Source organism: Poecilia reticulata, chromosome 7, assembly GCF_904066995.2.
Source record: "Poecilia reticulata chromosome 7, P_reticulata-male-v2, whole genome shotgun sequence".
Taxonomy (NCBI): Eukaryota; Metazoa; Chordata; class Actinopteri; order Cyprinodontiformes; family Poeciliidae; genus Poecilia; species Poecilia reticulata.
Genome location: NC_088836.1, coordinates 26,273,383 through 26,298,212, shown reverse-complemented (window position 1 = coordinate 26,298,212; position 24,830 = coordinate 26,273,383). Strand labels below are relative to the sequence as shown.

General features: G+C 38.0%; 1 protein-coding gene across 1 annotated transcript; it reads right to left on the bottom strand.

Annotated features, from left to right (window-relative positions):
• Positions 1-5,279: 5,279 nt before the first annotated feature.
• sypb (synaptophysin b) lies at positions 5,280-22,904 on the bottom strand. Its single transcript, XM_008414364.2, has 7 exons — positions 22,789-22,904; positions 21,634-21,699; positions 9,803-9,927; positions 9,473-9,671; positions 7,817-8,008; positions 7,427-7,737; positions 5,280-7,161 (listed from the first exon to the last, which is right to left on the bottom strand). Exons 1-6 carry the CDS (start codon positions 22,804-22,806, stop codon positions 7,456-7,458), a joined length of 882 nt encoding a protein of 293 aa, XP_008412586.1. The 5' UTR covers positions 22,807-22,904; the 3' UTR covers positions 5,280-7,161; positions 7,427-7,455.
• Positions 22,905-24,830: the final 1,926 nt, after the last annotated feature.

The window sequence follows — 24,830 nt, the reverse complement described above, 5'->3', positions numbered from 1 at the left end:
ATCTAACTATGAATATTGTTCTTTGAACTTTTACAAAGTAAACTTTCCAGCTCCTTAAAATCTTACATTTAAATGTTAAACAATTTAAATAGTTTAATTTATGTATGCTGAAATCATGAAATCAAATTTAGCAGCATTGATCATCTCAATAAACAAAAGCTACATTTTGTGGTCTGTGTTAAAATATCAGCATTTAACACAGTGGCTCCTGAAGGCCGGGGGGCCTTATGGAGCCACTGACTTATTTTGGATTAGACAGAAGAGCAAGTAATTGATATTCATTTTAATTGAATGTTTTGATTAGTTGTTTTTAAGACTAGTTGTGGATTTAAATAGCATTTCACTGACGCTGTTTTCCCGTAACATATAATTTACCCAGTAACATTTTTACTTTTCCTGTCTACTTAGCATCTTTAATACAAAAACACTGTGGATCACCTCAGCGCCCCGACCACCGGGCGTAGCAAGTTTTCTGGGGGAAACACTGTGTATTATAAATGGACCCAAGTGCACCAGGTGAGAGACGTAGTTAATTTAAGAATATTCAATGAAAAAAACGAATAATCAAACTTTCAAAAATGAAAAAAAAAATCCAGGGAACAAAAAAAAAAGCAAAACAAAGACAAGTTGGAGATACAGGAATATCACAAGGACACCAGGAAGAAATGAGAAAAGTGACAAGATGAACCAGAAACCAGTGACTAACAATGAGGTGCTTAAATACTGGAGGTTGTGAGCTTCAGAAAAGACCTGGGATGGATGATCCATCCATCCATTTTTTTACACCATTGTCCCAGTGGGGTCAGGAGAGGTGCTGGTTCCTATCTCTAGCAGAAGGTGGGGTACACCCTGGACAGGTCGCCAGCAACACAGAGACAGGACAAAACAACCACACATCCATACCTAAGGATGGGTACAGAAATCAATTAACCCAACAGTCATGCTTTTGAACTTTGGGAGGAAGCCGGAGTACCCAGAGAGAACCTACGCATGCATTGGGAGAACATGTGAACTCTATGCTGGGAATTGAAGCCAGGACCTTCTTGCTGCAAGGCAACAGTGCTACCAAGAGCACCACTGTGCAGGACCTGGGCTAATGAGCAGGTGTGAGTGGATGTGAAGGGATAGAGAAAGTATAATCATATAATCATGTCAGTGTTGTAACTTTCAGTTTAATCGGCAGCTATCAAAATAAAAATAAATAAATGAGGTCTTGTGTGGAGGTCTTTTTACGCTGTTTTGTGTTATTTTAAACATAAAGAGAATGAATCTTTTTTCAACTTTTGTCTCTTAAGCCTGACAAATGAAAGTCAGTCAGCAACAACAGGATAAGTCTCACAGCAATGTCGAACCTCATGCTGTAGACCGCCGCAGTGGAAACAGGAAAATCCACAACCTCTTTTGCTAGGAGTTTTTCTGCCAACTGAAATGTACAGCTTCATTTAATGGTTCAAAGTTTAGGTAACAAATAAAGTAATTCACTGTACATGTTCATTTTATGTAGGGGGAACAGATTATTTCAGGCAGCTGAAAGAGCTAAAATATTTTGTTCCTCCCTCCTAACTTTGGCAAAAAAGAGTAAATGTTATCAAAATCACATGGTTTGTTGTTGATGAAGAGAGGAATGCACAGAGTTAAAGACTTGCTGGTAAATTAATTTGTTTCCATTTTATGTAGGGGGAACAGATTATTTCAGGCGGCTGGAATATCCATTCTCTCCTCTCCTCCCCCCATAACTTTGGCAAATAAAAAGCAACTGTTTCCACATTCTAAAAAATTATGTGTGATAGCATACTAGACATTTCCTTAATCCAGTAATCTGTCATATTTTACATTAGAACGGGATTTACCAAAAGGTTTACACTCTGATCTTTTCAGGAAGTCTTTATATTTGTGCCCTGCTATCAGCCAGCTTCCCTCCTCTTGTATCAGAAATGAAGAATTATAAATGCACACTACGTCATGGAAACCTGTGTTTGTTGTCTTACTTTTATTTGTCAGGCTTAAGAGACAAAAGTTGGCAGATCCGCCGGATCCACCTCTCTGGCTGCAATGCGCGCTCCCGAGGGGAACAGATTTCCACAGGTGTGGTGGGATGGTGTTCCACCCTTCCCCACTCTGTGCACCGGGCACCGTTGATTGGTGGGCGGGGCGAACGCCTTTATAGTTGAGCGGGCCGCTGCAGGGTGCGTGCATCTTTGTTTCTCCCACTGTTGCTACGGTCGGCGGCTACATGTCGGCTTGTGGGTTTGGATCGTAAGTGGCAGTTTTGCTATCCGTGGCTGAGATCATGGTTGGTTTTTGGGTGCTACACCTGTCGTGCGTTTCTGCAGTGTTGCGCTGATGGCGTTGCTGTGGCGTGCGGCTTCCGTCTGGTCCTCACCTGCTGACCCGCTTCCTCCCGGGTTAGGCTGTGTTTCCACCCCTGGGTAAGCTACCTGCCATTTAGCTTTTGATTTATTTTATCTGGATCCACCGTTAATGGGTTTTTCTGTTTCAGGCACTTGATTGTTTTTGGAGCTGCATCGCTTTGGACGTTCTGTTGTCTTGTCTTGTCGTTGTTTGTTTTGGCCACTCTCAACTAAACCTGTTGCGGATTGGGCCGGCTGTGTGGGCGGGGCGTTACTCCTCTGGTCCCATTGAAGGGCAATTGGAAGCGGATGACAACGATTTGTTCCATTGTTTTGTGATTGAAGTTACTAATTTGTTTTATTTTTGTTTGTTTGATTTACTAATTTCTTTTGCATTGCATGTTTTGTGTTATTTCTTTTGGAATAATTGATCTTGTCTGTCCTTTTTCAGTTTTTGTTCCAGGGACTGAGTAGTAGGCCTGAAGCCTCGTTTTTAAAAGAACAGTTTTTTTTTTTTTTTTTTTTTTTTTAAAGAATTGCTTAAAATATTATGCACTGATAAGTCTGTGTACGGGTGCATCTTGTCATCTTTTAAAAAGATCACCACCTGCTGGTCACACAGGGGAACAGAATTTCATACAAGACCGGCTTTCGCGAAAGCTCGGACAACAGTTGAGGCAGATGCATTAGCCCAGGCATCCACAATCCATTCACACACGGTGGCGTAACTCCCCCGTTTTAGTAAACATGTTCACAGTCTGTCGTCCATCGCTCCCACGCCGCTCACAACTTCTTTTTGAACGCCCTGTTTACACCAATGTCCATCGGTTGGAGTTCTTCTGTTAATGCTCCCGGAATGATGACAAACTCTGAATTAGTTTGCTGCACTTCCTTTTTCACAGCAGCAGTGAGATGGGCGCACATGGAGTCGCAGATGAACAGGGATGGTGATGTGTGGAAAAACCTGTCTGGTTTTTACTGGAGGCACATGCTGCAGAACTCGAACAATTCTCTGGTTTATTGCTGCCAGTGTACGTACTGTACACTTTACGTTTCTGTGTCGGGGACAGATTTTGGAATTCGGTGCACACATAAGGCGCAAAACACACAATTCATAGAAAATGTTGCATGCTGTGACCTCTAGAAGAGCTCTGCACATCGTCAGAAAAACAAACCATCATCCTCCAACCACTTCCTGTCGTCCTCTTTGATGTTTCTGCCAGTAGATTTATTTTTGTAAATTCAATTTGCACATTTCTATGGTTAATGGAAATACAGCTGCACTGAGACTCAGGGCTGAAATGGATCCTATCCAGTTCTAAGCCAAATATACCAAAGCTAGTCAACATGAAAGGGGATTACGCTAGTGTACAGATAGTTTGAAAGAGTTGCAAAGCCTTTTTGGCATTGAGACAACTGTATATAGCATGGTACAAGTAAAAAAGATTCTAGGACCTAACAATATTTTACTGAATACTAAAACGGTACAATTGACATTACAGTATTGTTTTGGACAAATGCACAAAAAGTGTCTCAGGAACTTCCCCTTTTCAAACAGCATAAGCCAGAATAAAACCAGAAACGGAAAGTGCGTTTCATTTCAGTGCAATTCAAATCAGCGTGTTTAGTTCAGGTGTGTTTAGTTTCCATAAAAGGAAATTTCTCTGCTGGAGGCAAACAAGACTGAGCTGATTTTTAATTAATTTATTTTTGTCCATTTGTGTGTATAGTTCACAGGTAAAAGCATGAAATCTACCGCATTTAAACTGGTCAAAACTGTGTGAATTTATCTAGATTTATGACAGCTGTGCTGAAAAAAACGTGATCCAACTAAAAAAAAAACTTTTGCAGAAAGAAGTCTTTAACATAAGCGAGTCTGGTGCATTTTTGGTTAAACTATGTTTGTTCTTCATCCAGTACAGTTACTCCCATTAGGCAGAGATTATACTCAAAAGATAAAAAAAAAAAAAAAGATAGCAAAATAATAAAAGTACAATTTCTCCAAAAGGTTACTCAATAAAGTAACAGGGTAAATTAACCACTACCTACATCTGCATCTGTGTTTTATCCAGCAATCACCTTTAAATTTTGTAATCAACCTAAAAAGCTTAATGCACACATCTGTTTATAATTGGTTTAGCTAAATTTGTATAACAAAAGTTGTAATTCCCATTTAAAATATATATATCTTTTCACCTACATAATAGATGTAATGGGTGTAGGTTATCTCTGTATTGGTCACAGTTTAATGTACCCTACATAGTAAATATATGCTAGATACATGAATTATATATATATATATATATATATATATATATACACACACACACACACACATGGCCTGTTTGGATTTCATCAGCTTTACAAATGTGCACAAAACTTTCAATATTCCGCTAAAGTCGAAAAATTATAATTTCACAACTATGGAGTTTCCATTAAATAAGAAACGTAATTAAAATTACACGTGAATTTATTCACTCGAAAAGTCCTTAAAAACATGCCGCTCACGATGCTCCAACAACTTCCTGTCGTCTTCTTCTTCGTGGCTTGCGCCATAGCAACATCCGGTTGTTAATCACGTGACCTGTGTGGTGCGGAAGAACTGTTTTCATTGTAGTTTTGTGAAATAAAACAGTTTCGATGCGGTCAGAAAAGCCCATTATCCTTGCGCCAAAACGTTTAATCGACAAAAGAGAGTTTTTATTTAAAATCGGTGTTTTCCATTAAGCACATTTATTTCTGAAATGTCAAATTGCCGTGATTATGGTGATTAAAAACGTAGCTTCTGCGCTACCAGGGGCGGATCTACACGGGGGATAAAAGGGACAACTACCATTCCGTATTCACATTAAGCAGAACAAAAATTACATCAAATAAGTGGAAATAAAAATGTCTCAACAATCATCCAGAGACAATAAACACAATTAATTCTTCAACAGAATAATTTCAAGTTTATTTCATTTAGTTTCACATGAATCCCATATAATAAGAATACGGCAAAACTTTGGAGAGTCTTGAATATTTTTTTCCGACTTATCATCATCATAAATACTAATATGAATACATCATACACAATAAAACACAGCACTATTCGAGGGCTTAGAGAGTATCACAAGACATCATTCACCACTAACGACAGACTATATTTCATTTCAGCATATTTATAAGAGCTACAGTGGAAGAGAAAGAAAGACAGAAAGGGAGAGAAAGCAAGTAGCTTCTAGATTGCCTGGATCTAAGAACCCTGATTTAAAAATAAAAAAAGGAGAGAGCGAGAACAAGATTTTACAATGACTAAAGATGCACTGGAGTTGAACTACGGCTGTTTCTGTTGAGAGCTGTGGAAGCTAAATACCAATAAAGCACATCTGCTACCGTTTGGCAAACATGCTGCTTGGAGATCCGTACGGAGGATGGGCAGCTGCAGCCGTACAGGTGTGTTTGCATCTGGATACAAGCAATTATTGCAGCACTTTGTGCTTTCAGTAGATTATGGCAGAGCTGCTGTAATAATCAGTGTTGTGTACCTAACATCGGGTTCGCTGTGTAGTCTAGCTTTGTTCCTGAGCCTCGGCCTCTAACATAGGATTACTGATGGAATGTCGGAGTTGGATGCATGCACTAAACCGGATTTCCAATCGGAAGAGGAGGAGAGTCGAGGGCGGGATGAAGACGGCGCGTTGTGTGTGGCACGACTATGATTTTTAGAAATCTAATAAACCCTCGTTTACTTTTATTCTGTGTTGAAGTGATTAAAGTGTGACAAAAACACCATAAAAAAAAACAAAACAAACACACGCAACTCTGTCTTAGGACTTTCCAAATCACAAAGAAGGCGATCGAGAAAAGGACAAGATTTTTTTTTTCTTTTGTTGACAAACAAAATAAAATAAATGCCATCCAAACAAATACACAGAAACTCTTACTACACCATCTGATTTCACAATTTCCATATTGACAACACAGCAAATATGAGACGCCAAAGGTAATTTTCTTCTCCGTACGCACTTGTGATTTGCAGATGTCAGGATTAACAATAATCAGTGCACAACCAGAATGCATCCACTCGTGATATTAGATGGTTGAAAAATATATAAAAACCTACTTTCATTACTAACATTATCACTGTCACTCACTTCTCTATAGATAGATATCTTCGTTTTTAGCCATTATTTGCAGCCTTGGCCCAGATTTTATATTTTTAAATCATTAATTTAAAGCAAATGTTCAGATTTCAATGTGACTGTCAGTTTGGTCAGTAAAGGTTTAAACTATGAGAGCTCCTAAACAGAACCAAAATAAATGCAATTGAATAACTCTGTGCTCAACATTTGTTGTATAACAACTAATATAGAGTGCACAATTATTCAACTGTGTACATATAATCATATATATATTTATATATCAGCAAGTCGATATTTACACAGCACAGACAAATACATTCTCTCAAGTTAAATATAACTACAATTTTTTTTCCCCCCTCATAAGTTTTCTCCATCACAACAAGGTTTCCCTTACGAATGTTTTGGTATTTGTGTTCAAGTTTTTCTCGTATACCCAAACAGACAATCCTCTGTTGTCTTTTACAGTTAAATACGTCACGAGAATAATCATCATTGTTACAGCAAACAGAAGAAATCCATTCCCACCCACCCCAGAACCGACCCGCCCGTCCCCTCCCCGGATGGTAAGAGTGCGGCCTCCCCTCCCGCCGCCTGCCGACTCACAGACACACAGACAGACACACACACAGAGGCGTGTGGAGACGCAGGTGGTGGTCGAGAAACGCTCCAACGATGACCAGATCGCCCTGAGGAGGAAACAAACAGGATGCACCCATCGATCAAGCAATCAATCAATCAAGTTTATCTATACGGCAAATTTCAGCAAAAATGGTTTTCAAAGGCATCGCGGGTATCCAAAGTGCTTCTACCAAACTTTTACCAAATACTTTTTTTCTTTACTTGAGTAAAAATATGCTGAAGTAGTGCTACTCTTACTAAAGTATCCATTGGTGTATTTCAGTTACATTAATTTAAGACTTTCTAAGGACGGATACTGACTGGTGAACTCACCGTCCTGCAGCTGTTTTGGCTCAGGAGGTTTACATCTGGTTGGAGTAGGAGGTGGGCTGCTGATCGTAGCCCTGGTTGTAGCCTCCGTCTTCGTTGTAGCCTCCTTGCTGGCCGTACTCGGGCTGGTATCCGCCCTGGGTGCCGGCGTACGGGTCCTGCTGTCCGTAGCCTCCCTGGCCGAAGGAATCGGGGGCAGGCTGCTTCTCTTGCGATGGGACGTACGTTCCCGCGAACGCAGCCATCCAGCCGGTCTCTTTGAAGACGAACCACAGGTTTCCCACCCATAGGATCAGATTGATGAACCCAAAAGCCTGGATGGAGACCAATGTTCACCGTTAGCGTGAATAATCTCACAGTGATTCTTTATGCAGCTCAGGAGTGGGAACCCACCACAGAGGTGTTGAGCCCGGAGACTTTGGGGTCGTAGACCTCTTTGCAGAGGTTTTCCCGATCGTCGCAGGCCGGGATGAGAGTGATGACCCTCTCTGGATCGGTGGCTGTCTTCACGTCTGACAGGCCTTTAGCCCAAGCACATGATGAGACCAGCCACATAAAGGCAAACACTGCCGTCGCAACAAAGTCCTAGAGCCAGAAACACAAATCCATTTTTGAAACCAACAACATCATGATATCAGGAAAGCATGTCACTGTAATTCCATCACTAAATCAATCCTGCCAGGATTTTGTGATTTTTTTTTGCTAAATCAATTATTTTGTTTGGCTACTTTAGGAATATCTACAACATTTTTTCATCATTAAACGCCTTCTGAAATTTACATACCGAAGAAAAAATATGAAAAATATTTGTATGATTGAATAAAGCAACAATCAGACAAATTGGACACGCAAATATGGTTATTCTTTAGGTTATTTTAACACCTGTTGGTCTGATTGGGGACTAAAGTTGTAAAATTTGTTACATTTTCAGCTGCTGTGGTTTGCATTCACACCACACTGTGTCAAATGAAACAAACTAATTGAAAAACCTGTTCCCCTCCTCGCCTGTGGTGGCGCTGCAGAAAAAACTACTGAAGAAAATGACACAAAAACCTGTGAAGAAGACATGAGCGAAACTTCCTTCTTCACAAAATGTAAACAAAAATGAAGAAACAGCAGATTTTTGTGGTTGTAAGATTTCTGTTATGAAGTTGGTAAACGACTGTGACCCATTTCTCCAGCCAGCGCGAGACTCTCATCTTTGTTTTGGTTCTATTTACCCAGAATGCCCTGCGCTGCAGTGCGCTTCCTGCTTTTTGGAGCAGCTTCTTGTCCTCTTGGCGTTCATTTATGTACTCAGAACGTGCCAGAGTTCACTTCAACCAAACCAGATTTAGATTGTTTGGTCTGATTCAGAGTTCGATTGCGCGTTCACACTTCCCCAAATGAACCAGACTTTCTATAAAAACGCACCAGAGTTCGATTAAAGCGGACTAAACATGGCTTAAAGAATCTTAGTAGCTTGATTTAGGTTTCTTGCTACATCGATCATGAACTGTAACTTAACATCAAGTAAGGCTAACCCAGCAGAATAGCAGAAGTAAGAAATGCTGCCACCTGCAGGTGGGAGTTAGCATCACTCTCAACAAATGCTTTTGACCATTTTTGTGGAAAAATTGCAATAAACCCACTGCTATGATTTAGTCTGAAAAAATGTGTTGATCTGTTGATTTTGTGTGAATTTCCACAATAATGAAATCCCGAAAACTAGAGGAGCTGCTAAATGTTGTAATGTAAATATTGATAAAAATTAACCCAAGTTTTAAGTACTCTTTTCTTTTCAAGGTGCTTAAGAAGAAGCAAGTTTTTCTGATGCTAAAGGCTTCTTTTGGATGACATTTTTTCTATTGCCAAGGTGGCAGAAACAGAAATAAACAGTCAACGTTACATTCTATGTAAGTTTTAACACTTAATATTAAAATAAATGCTATTTTGCATGCAAAATATAAACATTTTGTATGCATGACTCCTAAAGTACAAAATGTAAACCTACCAAGCAGTTGTATGAAATTATAATGTTGCTATTTGATATTTTGTGCAAGAACTCACAATCCGGGCCCCCTTGTTGTTTTCGCGGTACTTCTCCAGAACGAAACAGTAGGCGGCGAGGGCTGCCATGGAGTAAAGGAAGGAGAAGACGGCGATGGTGACGAAGAACTCAGCTGAAGAGGAGTAGTCTCCAACCAGGAACTGGCGGTCCGGTTTCCCTGCCTCACAGGTGGGGGCGTCGAAGTAAACCTGATGGAGCCTGAAGACAACGCAAAAATCCCCACAAAAAGACAAGAAGAAGAGAGAGAAGAGCAGATGAACCAATACTTCAAGAGAACAACATGTAAATCAAATCAAATGAATAAATTATAAATTATTTTAACAACGTACCTGAACGGATATTCAAATTCTACTTCTATTCCCAGGTTACTATATGACCGGTTTTTACACTCCACACTCATCTTGAACATGCCAGAGTAGCTGCCACATGTCGAGAAGGCGAAGATCGCAAAGATCTAGAGAAAAAAAAGATAAAAACAAAAAAGCACAAGAAGAATAAGTTTGTTTTTCCAGACAGTTTGTTTTTCCAGACAATCTTCCAGGCTTCGCCCACACACTGGAAAAAGAAACGCATGAAACTTCATTTCCCAGCATTAAGAACAAGTTTGACGATTTTGGTGACGCCATATTCTTCCTCACACAAGGCAATAAACCTCTTCCTCGACCAACTTGTTTACTTCTAATACTTACATTGATAACACCTTGCAAACGCAATAAAGATTCTTAAAATGTTCCACATTTTTTCATGCTAGAACCACAAAATTCAAAGTGTTTCACTGGGATTTGAAGACACAGACCAACAAATGATAATACATAGAAATAATGGCTCAGATCTAAATAAAAATGAGAATCTGTGACAAAACTGGGAAATAAATGTTTACAGAGACTTTCTTTTCAATGTGACTGAACTTCAACTACTTTGCAAAAAAAAATGTAGGCAAATATTTCAGTTTCTGGACGTGTGACCAGGGGCGGAGCTATAGGGGGGGGCTGGGGGTGCGGCTGCCCCCCGGCCCCGGGCGGATGGGGGCCCGGGTGTGGAGGTGCCAGGAAGGGAGGAATGGTTTCAAGTCGCTTAAATGTCTGATTATAGACGGAGAAAGTGCGCCCTCGCCTGTTGAGAAAGGTGTATTTAATGTTAAAGTCAACAGTTTCAGTTTCGCTTTTCAAAAAAGTATCAGTTCTACTGGTAGATTATTTAACTTGTAACACGAGAAAACTGTCTTGCTATAAATGAAATAATCTGCCAGAGGAACTAGTAATTTTTCATCAATACCAAGGAATTGTTTACTTAAAAAAGCTCCTATTTATTTCTGAAAAGTTACTTGCAAGTTAGTTTTGTCTAATTTCAACTATATGAATATATTTGCACAAGAAACTAGACCAAAGATGCTTGATGTAAATTCAAGAGGGTGTGAATACCTTTGCAGAATCTCATAGTTATACACTACAAAAACAAATTTTTACCAATTGTTCTTGGTCTAGCTTTTGGTGAAAATCCCTTAGTACACTTGAAATAAGACAAAACTAACTTACAAGTAACTTTTTATCAGACTATAGCTTGTTTTAAGTCAGTAATTCCTTAATATTGATGAAAAAGTTCTAGTTCTACAAGTAGATTATGTAACACTTACATTGGAAAAATGTCTTGTTATAAGTCTTGTGTTGTGCTAGTGTAACTAGAACTTTGGAAAATCAATATTAAGGAATTATTGACTTCGACAAGCTCCTATGTGTTGCTGTTTTGTCCTGTAATATTAATAATTGTTGCTGTTTCCAATGCTTCCTGCCTGCAGCATCCCTCTGACCGGCCAGCATCCTCCAGTCCCTCTGAGCTGTTAATAAATTCACACCAAGTGTAAATCAATGCACCGTTGTTAACAGCCAACACAGCACAGACTGTCCCTGTTGCCATGGTTATTGGTGAAAATTTTAATTTCTGCGTGGCTGTTTTCTTTTTTTTCTTTCTTTTTTTTTAATTCCCTGGTTGTTTTCCTCCTGAAAGCTGTCCGTTGCTACAGTACAATCAGTCCCGTCCAATAAACGGTCCGAACAGACGCACACTCTCTCACCTACAGCAGATTAGAGGAGCCAGACTATTTTTACCACACCCTCCCGGTTCTGCAGGCCAGATCCGATTGGAGGGACAATCCAGCTATTAATCTGTTTGAGGTGCTTCACCATCTGTCACCGGATTCTCAGCTACAAGCTAGGAAAACATCCACGCTGCGTCTGTCTCTGAGCTAACACGCGACACGTCACTTCCGTCTTATCGCCATGGTAGCGTCTGTCTTCCACAGGCGTCAATAAACGGAGAAAACAATATTAACGGTAATCTTTTAGCTCATATGACCAGGAGGTTTGTTTCCTAAAATTTTAGGTTTTTAACGATGTTCAGTTTTGTAACATCGGGATTTTTTTCACCAATGCGATCCGTCGGTTTGAATAGCTCGAAGTCAGCTCACCCACGGCCGCCATCTTGCTTGACGAACGATTTTTTTTTTTTACAGCCTCCGTTTGTATTTGGACTTTTAATTATATGACAGAAAAATTTGTGAATTTCTGTTAAACAAGAAATAAATAAATAATAATCAGAATTTTTTATATTAATCAGAACATTATTAAAAACAGATTTATTATTTGAAAAGCTATAAACCCAAGCTTGAAAATTGGTTCGAAAAAAAAAAAAAAAAAACTCAGAAATTTTGAGATTAATCACAGAATTCTTCTAGAACAAAACAAGGAAACTTCTTAATTTGAAAAGCCAACAATTTGGCTTAAAAAACTCAGAAATGTTGAGATTAATCTCACTCAGACATCGACTAGAAAAATACTTGGGCATTTCTGAGGTTCAAAAGTTGAACATTTTTGACTTTTTAAAAATGTTTTGAGTTTGAATTTTTATGAATTGCACTAAGCAGAACATAAATCCTAAATTCATAATTGAATGTATTCTAATGTTTTATCCATTAGAATGATGGAAACAGGACATTTATCCTGTTTTTACATTAAAAAACTGAATTTCACACTTTGAGTAAAATATTAGTATCTATCTTCTATGTAAATTAGTAATAAAGACTGCTTTTAATGTTTTGGTTTTTCTGACTCATCTGCATGACTAACATGCAGATGAGTAATAGGGTGAAATATGGCTGCAGCAGTGGTTTAATTCAATAGTCACAGTCTGCTGTAGTAAGCTATTCTAGAAATAAAAACTACACCTCTCTGTCGGTTTAATGTAACAATTTCATCTAACCTGGAGTATTTACAACGCAGGTTTCAGTTTTCACAGATATCTTATTTCATTATTTCATCAACAGATCAGAGAGTTTAACAAACAGGAAGCTGCATGCTAACTTATTTTTTCTATTTCTTTACGAAAATATATGAACTTCTCAAACCCTGTTTTTTTGTTAGTTTTTTTGCATTTTGTCACGTTATAGTACAAACTTTAATATATTTCTGGGTGGTTGTGGTAGATTTACACAAAGTACTGGATTTATAAGGTTGTAGGTATGAGATTAATAATATTACAATAAAAGAAACATTTTTAGAGATTTTGGTCATGGATGCTAAAAACAATCAATTTTGCTGTTTTTCCTTTTGATAATAATCTTGGCTTGTTATTAGAAACTGTTTTCTTCCTGAAACTAAATTCCACTCAAAACTCATCATGTTACATAATAGCTAAAAAACAGATAAGAAAATGATGGTGAACATTTTCTTTGATTTTTGCTTTCAAATCTTAACAGTTTAAAACAAATGCATTGTACTTGCAGAAATCCAAATGTGGATGCAGGTAGGTTTTAAAAATAAGTGCTGATGTTTGCAAGAACAAAGTCAGCATTCTGTATTTCTGCATGTTTATAAATGGATGACTGTGTTTCTGATCTCTGCAGACAATTAGGGCTAGAGCCATGGCAATACATCACAGATAAAATATATTCACCAAAGCATACAGAAATCTGTTCCCCATGTTTTCTGTCTCTCTTTGGGTTAAAGAAATACAATTCACTGTTTCAATATTCCTTGGTTTGAATATTTGGTAAGAGTTTGTGAGAAAACAAACTCTTACCAAATGTTTTTTGTCTAGTTTCTAGTGCAAATATCTTCGAAATAAGACAAAACTAACTTGCAAGTAACTTTTTAGTAAGTCAGTTTTGCCTTTTAGATATTTGCACTAGAAACTAGACAAAAATACTTGGTAAAATGTTGTATTTTTGCAGCAACTCGCCATAAAAACTCATTATTTCATCGTCCAAACCACATATAGACCAGTCGGTCCTGCTAAATCTGGAGCTAGAAGCACAGAAACTGGATCTAAATGGGAGTGTTACAGCAGAGCACCATCAATCCTCCGTCTGCTCTCGCTGTGTGGCGGGTAAGTAAGTACTGGGCGGTCACAGTAACGATGCCACACAGCGAGTGCCATGGTAACGCAGCTAGCAGGAAGCAAGCTGGTTTCTGCTCCTCCTGCTCCTCTGTGCTGAGAAGATAAAAAGTATTTCACTCTCCGACACAAACTGTCGGCCACTGCTGTTCCCACAGAGTGTGAATTCCTCTCAGTGGGACACAAACATGGACGGTTTTAAAAAGAAGCCATCAATGGCTGAAAGGTTTCGGTTTTTAGGTGGCCCTGTCCATATTGATCTAGAGCAGTGTTTCTTAACCTTTTTTGAGGTACTGAACCCAGTTTCATATGCACATTCACTGAACCCTTCTGTAGTGATAAATAAAATATGATTCCCCCCTCCAAATTCAAGAGTCTTGAACAAGACTCTTGTTCAAGACTCTTGACACCAACTAGTTTTCAACTAGTTGGTGTCTAGTTGAAAACCCAACTCTAGTTGGGTTTTCTATCCCAACTAGAGTCTAGTTGGGTCACCCCAAGATCACCAAGTCTTCTTAAAAGGTAGAGTCTCTGAGAACAGTTCTTTGAAATACAGTCAGTATTTTCAGCAAAGTTGAGCTGACTGTCCAGGAACGACCCAAGGTATTTAAAATTTGCCACAGTTTCAACAGGTTGGCCATCGAGAGAAACTGGAACCACTTTAAGGTCTTGTTTAGATTATTTAATTAGCTCTACATTCTTAAGAGAATGAAAAATTAAGAATAAATAATAAAGACTTTAGAATTATATTAGCTGTGTTGCCACCCCCACGCCACTAGAGGCAGTAGCAACCCCGAAAAGATGCGACTAAGGAGCAGAAATAGAAGTACACCGAAAGCTACAGAACTTGGTAAAAACTGTGAGTTTTGCTGAAGTAATTAAAGACAAAAGTTCAAATCCACTATGAGAGTGGAGCTCCAATCAGTGCTCCTCCGCAGCACTGATTGGTTAAGCAATGTAATGTGATCCTCTGCAGCAAGTGATGGCAAAGCGGGGCGTCATCACGACTTTACACAAGTGTGTCTTTACCTCCACAGCAGAGGCTCCGCCGAACCCCTGAGACCGACTCATCGAACCCCTGGGGTTCGATAGAACCCAGGTTAAGAACCACTGATCTAGAGAAAAGCAATCCTTGGCTTAAAATGAGAACAAGGCAATGTAGATATTTTAAACGGTGATAAAAAAAATTTAAAAAAATGATTTAAACTTGTAATTATTTTGGTTTTCATCCGTGATTTGTCTTGGGTCAGTGCATATTGGTTTAATAAACCCAAAGCATGTTTTCCTAACCAATAGGAACAACAACACTGCAAAACGTAAAATCTTACCAAGTATTTTATGTCTTGTTTCTAGTGCCATCTTTATTTCTGCATGAACAGCTCCTATTAACTACAACCAGTGGCGCTCTCTGCTGGATGGCGGCCAAACTGCAACATTAAAAGAAGGCTGAAGCCAGTGGTGTCAAACTCATTTTTGTTTTGGGTCAAATCCAGATCATGAAGGCTCTTAAAGGGCCGGTTGTTCCAGAATGTATTCATAAACCTTGTTCACAAATTGTTAAAATAGCAATGAGTCCTCAAAATTAAATATTATTATTGAACATCTTCAGGATTTCATGATTCTCTATGTGATTTTTCTTTTGCAATAAAAATCAAAGTGCTTGTGGTACTAATTTGGAAATATTTGTGCTTATTTATGATGGTAAATGTAACTTTTTATAACTCGCTGTATAGATCATGGACTATAATCTGACATCAGTTAAGGCTGAGGGAGCTGTATGAATGTTTTTGACAATTTTTGAGAAAAATCTGCAATAAAATCCCAATTATGTATTAAAGCAAAAAAGTGTTGATGGAAATTTGTGATAATTCTTAACAAACTGAATAGACTAATTGATATAATTTGGCAGTAAACAGATAAAAACAGCATTAATTTGATTGATAACATAACATTTAATCATACTTAGTGTTTAGACACATAAAAAGCTACAGCGGACTAAACTGGACCTTGAGTTTGACACGTGTGGCTTAAGCAGACGTTTTTATAACTAATTTTACTCTAATAAACAATTAAATGACAATTAATAACAAACAGATTAATTGTTGCCTGCAGACATGCACAACCTCTGACTTCATAAGGGATTTTATTTGTTATTTCATGGATGCTTCTTGTTGACTTAATTCCTATGAAAAAGCAGGTGTGCCACTAAACAAATAAACCACCTCACAGTTTTTTTATTCCATCCATTTTATCCATTAAAACATTTTTATATAGGATATTTTGCACTTCATATAGGAGATAAGCAGAAAACAAGCTCAGCTCTACAAGCCCTGGAGTAATAACCAAATGAAGCGTCTGTTCAGAAAACACCTAATGAGCTGCAACAAAACAAACACCTTTTATTCACATTACGGATTAACCCAGAGTGAATCAGGCTGTTACTTTGTGTTCTCTGCCTTTTAATGTTTGCTGAGAATGAGTCAGAGCGTGAATTTAAATTCAGACCAAACCCAACGCAGCAGAGTGTTGCTGCAGCAGCAGAGGAGGGAGAAAAGGACGTATTTGGCTAAATACGAGCTGCGTTTGGTAACTCTTTGTCTTCTAACAACCAACACACCTTTCTAAGGTTTCATCCTTCATTTTATTAGACACAAACAGAGGAAAGTACAGAAGGTCAAAGGTGACGCGGTATCACACGCCACCAAAACATAAAATCTTATCAAGCATTTTTGTCTAGTTTCTACTTCAAATATTTTAGTTCATTTGAAATAAGACAAAACTAACGTACAAGTAACTTTTCTTCAGGATGTAGGAGCTTGTTTTAAGTAAATATTTCCTTAATATCGAAGAAAAGGTACCAGTTCTACTGGTGGATTATTTAACTTATAACATGGAAAAAATGTTTTGTTATCCGTGAAATAATCTGTCAATAGAACTACAACTTTTTCTTCTTTGTTTTATCAAAACAAAGAATATTACTGAAGAGATAAAAACAACAGATATCTTAAGAAATAAATCTTTTAATTTTTAATTTAAAACACAAAATGTGGCCCTTGAATGCTCTTTGTTTCCTGCCAACAGTCATGAACATCTACAGCAACGCTTTGAATTAATATGAGTTTCAACCGCAGTTAATTTTCCTTTGGGGTCAATAAAGTATTTTTGAATTTGAATTTTGAAGTGAACTTGACCATTTTGGGCCTAATGGAAAAATGCAAAAACACAAAATCTTACCAACTATTTTTGTTCTGGTTTTTGATACAAATATCTTGAAATAAGACAAACTAACTGAAAAGTAATTTTTCTGCTAGATATAGAGGATTGTTTTAAGTAAATAACTATTAAAGCTTTTGAAAAAGTGTTAGTTCTATTGGAAGTTAAATTAACTTACAACATGGGAATAATGTCTTGTTATGAGTTAAATTATCTGCTAATGGGACTAGTACTTTTTAAGGGATTATTGGTCTGAAACAAGCTCCTATATCTTGCTAAAAAGTTCCTTGTAAATTAGTTTTTTCTTATGTCTCGTGAACTAAGATATTTATACCAGAAACCAGACCAAAAATACTTGGTAAGCTGCACAGATCTATTCCTTGCTGCTCTGCTTTCACTGGATTCAGTTCAAGAATCTGGATAAATATTACTGAGGTTTGGCTCCTCTTCCCCCTGCTAAAATAAATAAATAAAATAATAAATAAATCCCTGTCTCGCTTATGATACATGCCCATAATAAAGCAGGCGCTCTGGCAGCCTCAGCCTGACGCTGAGGCACGCAGACCCTCTCTGACAGATGATTCATGCGTCGCCCTGGCCTCCGGAGCGAGGCAGCTGATTGGTTGGTTGGCTCGCAGTGACCCAGGGAGACAGTGATGAGGTGCTGGCACACTCACATAGCTCCAGGGAAGGACTACAGAGTCATGCAGCACACTCATGTCTCTGAATGCTGTGCTGCAAATCTACAGAGGCTGTAGCAGCGCGGAGCTGTGTCAACACTGCAATGTTTTCATCTGTGTTGTGGCTAGTCTCAAGCTTCGGCTCAAACTTCCTCCAAAATTATCAAAATACTGTAAAGGTGACCTGATATGCTTCCTGGAACAGGTTAGGATAGATCTAGAAATGATACAAAACATGTTCATTGTAGTTTTCTGCTGAAAATCATCCTCAAATCATGAGATTTTAATCTGTTTGATTTCAGATTGAGCTGTTTTAGGGGCTCTGTCTCTTTAAATCTAAATAAGCTGCTGCTGGCCACGCCCCCTAACTCAGCGTTTACACTCACATGGGAAAATGGCTGCAAACAGATGCACAATTACATATCCATACATGTTTGAAGAGCAAAAGTGAAGCCTCCTGCACAACCAAGAATGCAGCCAAAACACAAAATTTTACCAAGTAATTTTAGTTTAGTTTTTAGTGCAAATATCTTAGTACTTTAAATAAAACAAACTAAACTTAAACTATTCATCAAGATACAGAGGCTTGTTTTAATATTTCATTAATATTGATATTCTACTGTCAGATAAACTAACTTAAAACATGGGAAAATTTTATTCTTATAAGCCAAATAATCTGCCAATAGATCAAAAACCTTTTTTTATCAATATTAAGGAATTACTGACTTAAAACAAACTCCTATGTCTTTCTGAAAAGTTACTTGTAAGTTAGTTTGTTTTATGTCAAGTTTACTAAGATATTTGAACTAAAAACTAAACCAAAATTATTTGGTAAGAATTTGTGTTTTCGCAGTGTGGTTTCTGTAAGTCAACAATAAAACGCTTGTATTTTCCAGCAGCCATTGTACAGCGCATACAGCAGTAGAACCAGCTGAACAAACGTGTTGGAGCTCAGCTTGGGTTGCTAGGTAACCCCGCAGCGCCCATCGAATGTGACTCAACAATCGGGAGGCTTTTGGATTTCCAGGCACCAAAAAGCATCTGGGTGATTTTTTTAAGAACCTCGGATGTTTTTATACGCAGCTGAAACCCAAATGGACAAACAAAAACATACAAAATGTGAATTTTTGCATAATAGGTCACCTTTAAATTGCAGCTACTGAGAAAACCCAAGGTGACCTTCTTAGTTTATGAACTTATTCCTAAAAACTAATTGACATTAGAGCGGGTGACGTGCTCAAGCAGCTGTGGAGGTAAATATGGTCGGATAAACGTTTCTCCTCCTTCCTAAACTCTCCCAGCTGAACTGGAGTCGCTCCAATGTCGACCCTGCAGCATCGTCTCTGCTGCTCATGGAGGACAAACACTTTGGATGACAGTATGTTATTTAACAGACAATAACTGCTTACCCAAACTAAAGGAGCTATTCTTTATGTTTATTAAATATTTATTTTTTTATGTACATGATGCACAACTTTGAATAATTTCATCAACAGCAATCAGTTTCCATTTGGGATCAATAAAATATTTTTGAATGTGAATGTTTTGGCTGTCAATAATGCAGCTTCTTAATTAAAATATTGATGTTAAGCTATTTAGTAATCAGCTTTTCTATATTATTCTGATGATTAATTGAATATAAATAGGTCTTAATACATTTCTTTTTAGCAAAATCTTTGGTTCAATTTCTTAGATATTTGTTGCAATCTTTAATGAGTTACTTGTAATTGCTTGTTTTTAAAAAAAAAAAGTCATTTATTTTTTACCGTTGCAGCCCTTTGATATCTCAAGATATAGAATGCATTATAAATAAAATATATTATTATTGTTATTATTATTATTTTTCTTTTTTTTAAATTGTCACATTTTGCTGATTTCTCATTAATAAAATAAATAAAAGCTACAAATGAACAAAAAATGCAACAGGAAGACTCAGCTTTACATTTTGTAGATTTGTTTGAAAGAAGTATGCTTTTATAAGAAAATAGAAAAATTAGGTCAATATGTTGATTAATTTTGGATTAACTGATTAATAATTGATTAGCATTTTTTAATTTTTTTTACATAATTTGAACTGGGTGAAGCTCAAACTTAGGATCTTTTTAAATGCTAAATGTATATTTTTCGTACAGTTTTGGCCTAATTGCTGATCTGTATTCCTTTATTAAGTTGGTCAAATGTATTTAAACATCTGTTCAAGGCAGCAGATATAAAATGTTGAAGTGTCTTTGGAGGAGGATTAAACTGTGATTTCATCCCTCAGTGGAACAGGATTGTGTTACTATAACAGTGACACACATTCCTGCCGGAGTCTTCTGCAGAAAAACATCAAAACACGACAGACTCGTCACAAACCCACCGGAGCAAAAGAGAAAAAAAAGGAAAACCCCAGAAAGTGAAGGTTCAAACGCAGAGCAGAGCCATTAACTTTCTACTCATTTTACGTTCTCTGTCGTTCGGCTCGAGGCGCCGCGCAGATTCTTCATCTGTGTTACAAACGCTCTATAAATAGTAAAGATGCGCCAGGAAATGGGATGGTGACCTGGATCTGTACAGCTGACCTTTCCTCATCTGGGATTGGCCGGTCAGAAACTAAAAGATCACAACATTTTTCAGCTCACTACCAAATAACACTCTTCGGTGTAAACGTTGTTAATGAGCCAAGACTCGTAGTTGGCTACTGTTAAGTCTCAATGAGGCGATTAAGACAAACTCATGTTTGGTGTTCTTCAGGGATATTTACTAAACTGTTTTATTCTGTTGACGAGTTTAATTCTGTCTAGATAAAAAAAAATGTTTGGAAAATCTTAACATACAGTGAACGGGCACATAGAAACAGTAATTGTGCTAATTTATATTTTTAGTTGCTGAGAATAGTTTAAAAAGTCAACTCTGTGGTCATTTTGTTTTTGAAATCTTTAATAAAATCCACTTTAACTGCGGAGCTGTGTAACATAGCCTGCTCTCTGTCGCTCACAAGCTGCAATCACAAAACAGATCTTATCATTTTCAGGTTCCTAAATTAATTGGTTAAAAAACTATTTAAGAATATTTACTTGATGTAGCAAAAATGTCTAAACCACGGATGCTCAAAGTGGGGCTGGGGGTCATTTGCGGCCCTTGGATGGATTTTGTGAAGCCCCGTCCAACTACAAAAAGTAAATAAATTAGGAAAACATTAGAACAATTAAATCAATTAAAATCTACTTACAAAAATATTAGATGCAACACAAAATGATAATCAAGGAATATGCAATGGCGACATCACCAGAGGGCCCCCAACAGGACCAAGCTAGCAGAATAAAATACATATATTATATATTTAAAATAACGTTGAACAAAACAGACTACTGTAAATGCTATCAGACCTGGGAAAACTATTTCTATATTATTTTTTACAGTTGATACACAAATAGCAGGCAGATGTCAAACTTGTTAACTCGTTTACTGTAAATAATAAATTCTAATTCAGAATCATAATTCCTTTTATTGTTATTGTGCAAGAAAGAAAGCACAACAACATCTAAAAAATAGCAACTCTGAAAGGCAAGTCCAAAAATAAATATAATATTAAATCTCAATAAATCTAAAAAACATAGCAGAAACACAATAACAACAAGAATGTTAAGGAAATTTTATTTTTTATTTTTAGTTTGCTAATCCTTTAGGGTTAAAGTCAGCAGCCATAAAAACACCAGTATGATGCAAGCTAATTACAAGTTATGCTATAAATGATAAAGAATCTGGTGTTGGTATGGGGGCGGGAGGCTCCTAATGAAAATCTGCTTTCAGGGCCCCAGAAAAGCTTTGTCCGGCCCTGTGACAAGCATCCAACGTCTGTTTGTGATCTCTGCTAAATGAATGAGGAAGAAACTTACCCACTGTAGAACTTTTATAAATCCCAGTGGTTGCTTGACTACTGTGAACTGCCCTTGGGCCACCAGCTGTCAACATAACAAACAACAATAAGATGCAGCAGATTCTTTATAATATTTTTAAGCGCAAAGTTATAATGAAGGCTCTTTTCTAGAGTAGTGAAAAACACATTAGCTGTCACATCTTTGTGCGGTTATGAAATGCTGCGTGAGTGGAGTAGAGAAAGAGCTGCTGCCAGTATTACAATTAGACAAAGCTGATTAACTGTTTCCCGCAGCATCCTACCAGCGGCAGCCATTTTTATTTATCTCTTTTACTTATTTATGAGGGGAAATCGTCTTAAATTTGGCGCAAGAGAGGGTATTTGTGCGCAGGTGGATGCGACGCCGCAGTCAGAAGGTGTGCATCAGTAAATGGCCGCAGATCGAGCAGCTATCTCTCTCTCTCTCTCTCCCTCCCTCTCTTTTTCTGAGGTTGTTTTGTTTTCTAGGCATCCTAATGAAACAGGTGACAAAATCTGCTCTCAGATCAGCCTGACAGCTCGATGAGCGCCTGGTTTTCCAGAGCAAACATGAAGGGCTTTATTTAAACCGCTCGGCTGTTTAGAGAGCTGCGGGAGACCTTCCTCCTCCTCCTCCTCCTCCTCCTCTAGCTCCTCCACCTCCTCCTCTATATGTTGGGCCTGTGTACTGCCCAGAAAATTAATCACATTCCGCTTTTGTTATCTTAGCAACAGCGGCCTAATTGAAACAGGAGCAATCTGAATCAATTATCCGAGTCTCTCTAGAGAGATCGGTCAGTATCATCTCCTTCCTGAGCTAAATGTCCCTGCTGCGGCTCTCTGGACATCCTGCACAAGCGGGCCGCTCAGTCTGCAGCATCACCAGCTGACAAAATAATAATCCAACGAACATTGTCTACACAAACTGGATTATTATTATTATTAATATCATTATTATTATTTATCAATATGGCTGAATAAATATTTAAAATCCAAACGCTTGTCAGGACTGCATCAAAATCTCCCAACAAGAACGAAGCAAATCTGAATAAAAAAATATTGATATCCCATCACGCGACGCGCTCTATGCATTAACATTAACTGAAGAGCAAATGTAAACAGGGACAATAATAGAAATAGGAAGATAATTTCCTACCTGGTTCGCAACATCCATCTTGGCCGCTTACTCGCTGATAAGAGGATCAGGAGGGCGGAGGGAGGGAGGCGGCCCAGCCGGAAGAGCTCGGAGGGGGGAGGGGAGACGCTCCGGAGGAACAGCCGGGCTGCATCACGAGCTGGGATTTACGAAGCAAGAGGAAGAGCTGACGCCGCATTGGCCTCGCCGTACACGCCATACGTCAGCACGTTCGCCATGTTGTGAGTGGCATGTTCTGCTTGGAGTCCGATACAAATAGACGCATTACCGTCTCTCAGTTCCGACCTGTCAATTCTGATATAGAGCTGGGTAGAAACTAATTACATTTACTCAGGTACATTTACTTGAGTAACTTTTTGGGAAAAAAATGACTTATAGGAGGATGTTTACTACTACGCTGTAATTTTATAATGAAGTATTGCTAACTTACTCAGGGGGTGAAAAGTAGTTTTAAATTCTTGCTGGCGTTCTGGCTGCATCTGTTTACTTTCACCTCTGCTCGTACAGAACACACAAACACAACTCTTGGTATTGATGATACATTTCTGTCAATTGTATTTGCAATCCATCCATCCATCCATCCATCCATCCATCCATCCATCCATCCATCCATCCATCCATCCATCCATCCATCCATCCATCCATCCATCCATCCATCCATCCATCCATCCATCCATTTTCTTGCACCCTTGTCCCTCAGTGGGGTCGGGAGGGTTGCTGGTGCCCATCTCCAGCCAACGTTTCGGGCGAGAGGCGGGGTCACCCTGGACAGGTCGCCAGTCTGTCGCAGTATTTGCAATTGACAGAAGGCAAATACATCAGCACACCTCTGCTTAATTTCTGGATTTTCTACCCACTGAATAAAAAACAAACATGTTTTAATCAATAATTCACCAGACAAACCGATTAATTCTTCTTAAAGTTTCATAACTTTAATATTGAAAAAAAAACAACTGATTTGGATATTTTTTCTGGCCCTGATTTTGTTATTTGGTCTTTTCATCTGTAAAATACCAAACTTTCCACTTAACTATATATTTTGGTCTGTCTGATTATGTAATTTTTAAATATTAAATGATTGATAATTTGATCAGTTACTTGAGTGGACATTTTACTTTTTTACTCTTAGTGGAGTAATTACTTAGACACATTTTACTTTTACTTGTATAAGTATATAGAGAAAGTGCTACTATTATTAATGTATAATCCTTAGAAAATCCATTGAGCAAGATCACTAATTTAAATCAGGGTCCGAGTTTAAATAGAGCACGATAAAACACTGAAGATTTTATATTGGTAGAATTTTGCTTATTATTTTCATTACTCATCAACTCACATATTTAGTTTTTATTTTCATGTAGGTCTAAAAATATATATACATTTGGACCTAAAACCATTTGAAGAGAATTGTAGAAACGTGCCACGCACAATATGGCGTCCTAGTTGGCGTAAGTTCCAGACGCTCAGGTGGCTTCTGCGTCTATGCCACCAAGCGTATTGACGTCACAAGGAGCCGCTGCACTTGGAGTAGAAAGGAGCGGCACCGTCTGTCCAATCAGAGCGCAGCTTTGTTCCAAGGAGAGCAGATTGTCTGGAGGGGATTGGGACGAAGAAAGGAGCGCATGGAGACTGTTCATGCTTAAACAGACACACGGAGCAGCGTAGAGCGGAAATGAAAGGAATAAAAAATAAAATAAAAGAAGTCTAGTGAGACATTATGATGCAGCAAGGTCACCTGGCATGAGCTGTGCAAGTAAGAACAAAATATGTAAATTAAACTGAAGATAGTTCAGTTAAACCAGCCTAGAAAACAAACATATCTTACGTTGAACTGACTCTGCCGTCTTTAGGACTATTTCCGCATAATTACATTTGTTTGCATTTAGATAGGTTTTCAACAAACAGAGAAGCAAGAAATGGAGATTACAATTTTAATAAAGTTATTTATTTGAAAAATAAAACTCAATTAAATAAAATTAATAAGGAGGCTAAATAAATAAAATAAATTTCCATTCAATAACAATAACATTGTTTTAATCTAG

Excerpts from the sequence above, each read along its gene's own strand:
- sypb (XM_008414364.2), bottom strand. Across the intron at positions 9,928-21,633 it reads TTATAAAAGTTCTACAGTGG|ATCTTTGCGATCTTCGCCTT; the intron begins GTAAGTTTCTTC and ends TTTTTTCTCTAG. Across the intron at positions 8,009-9,472 it reads ACAACAAGGGGGCCCGGATT|GACTTTGTTGCGACGGCAGT; the intron begins GTGAGTTCTTGC and ends TTCTGGCTCTAG.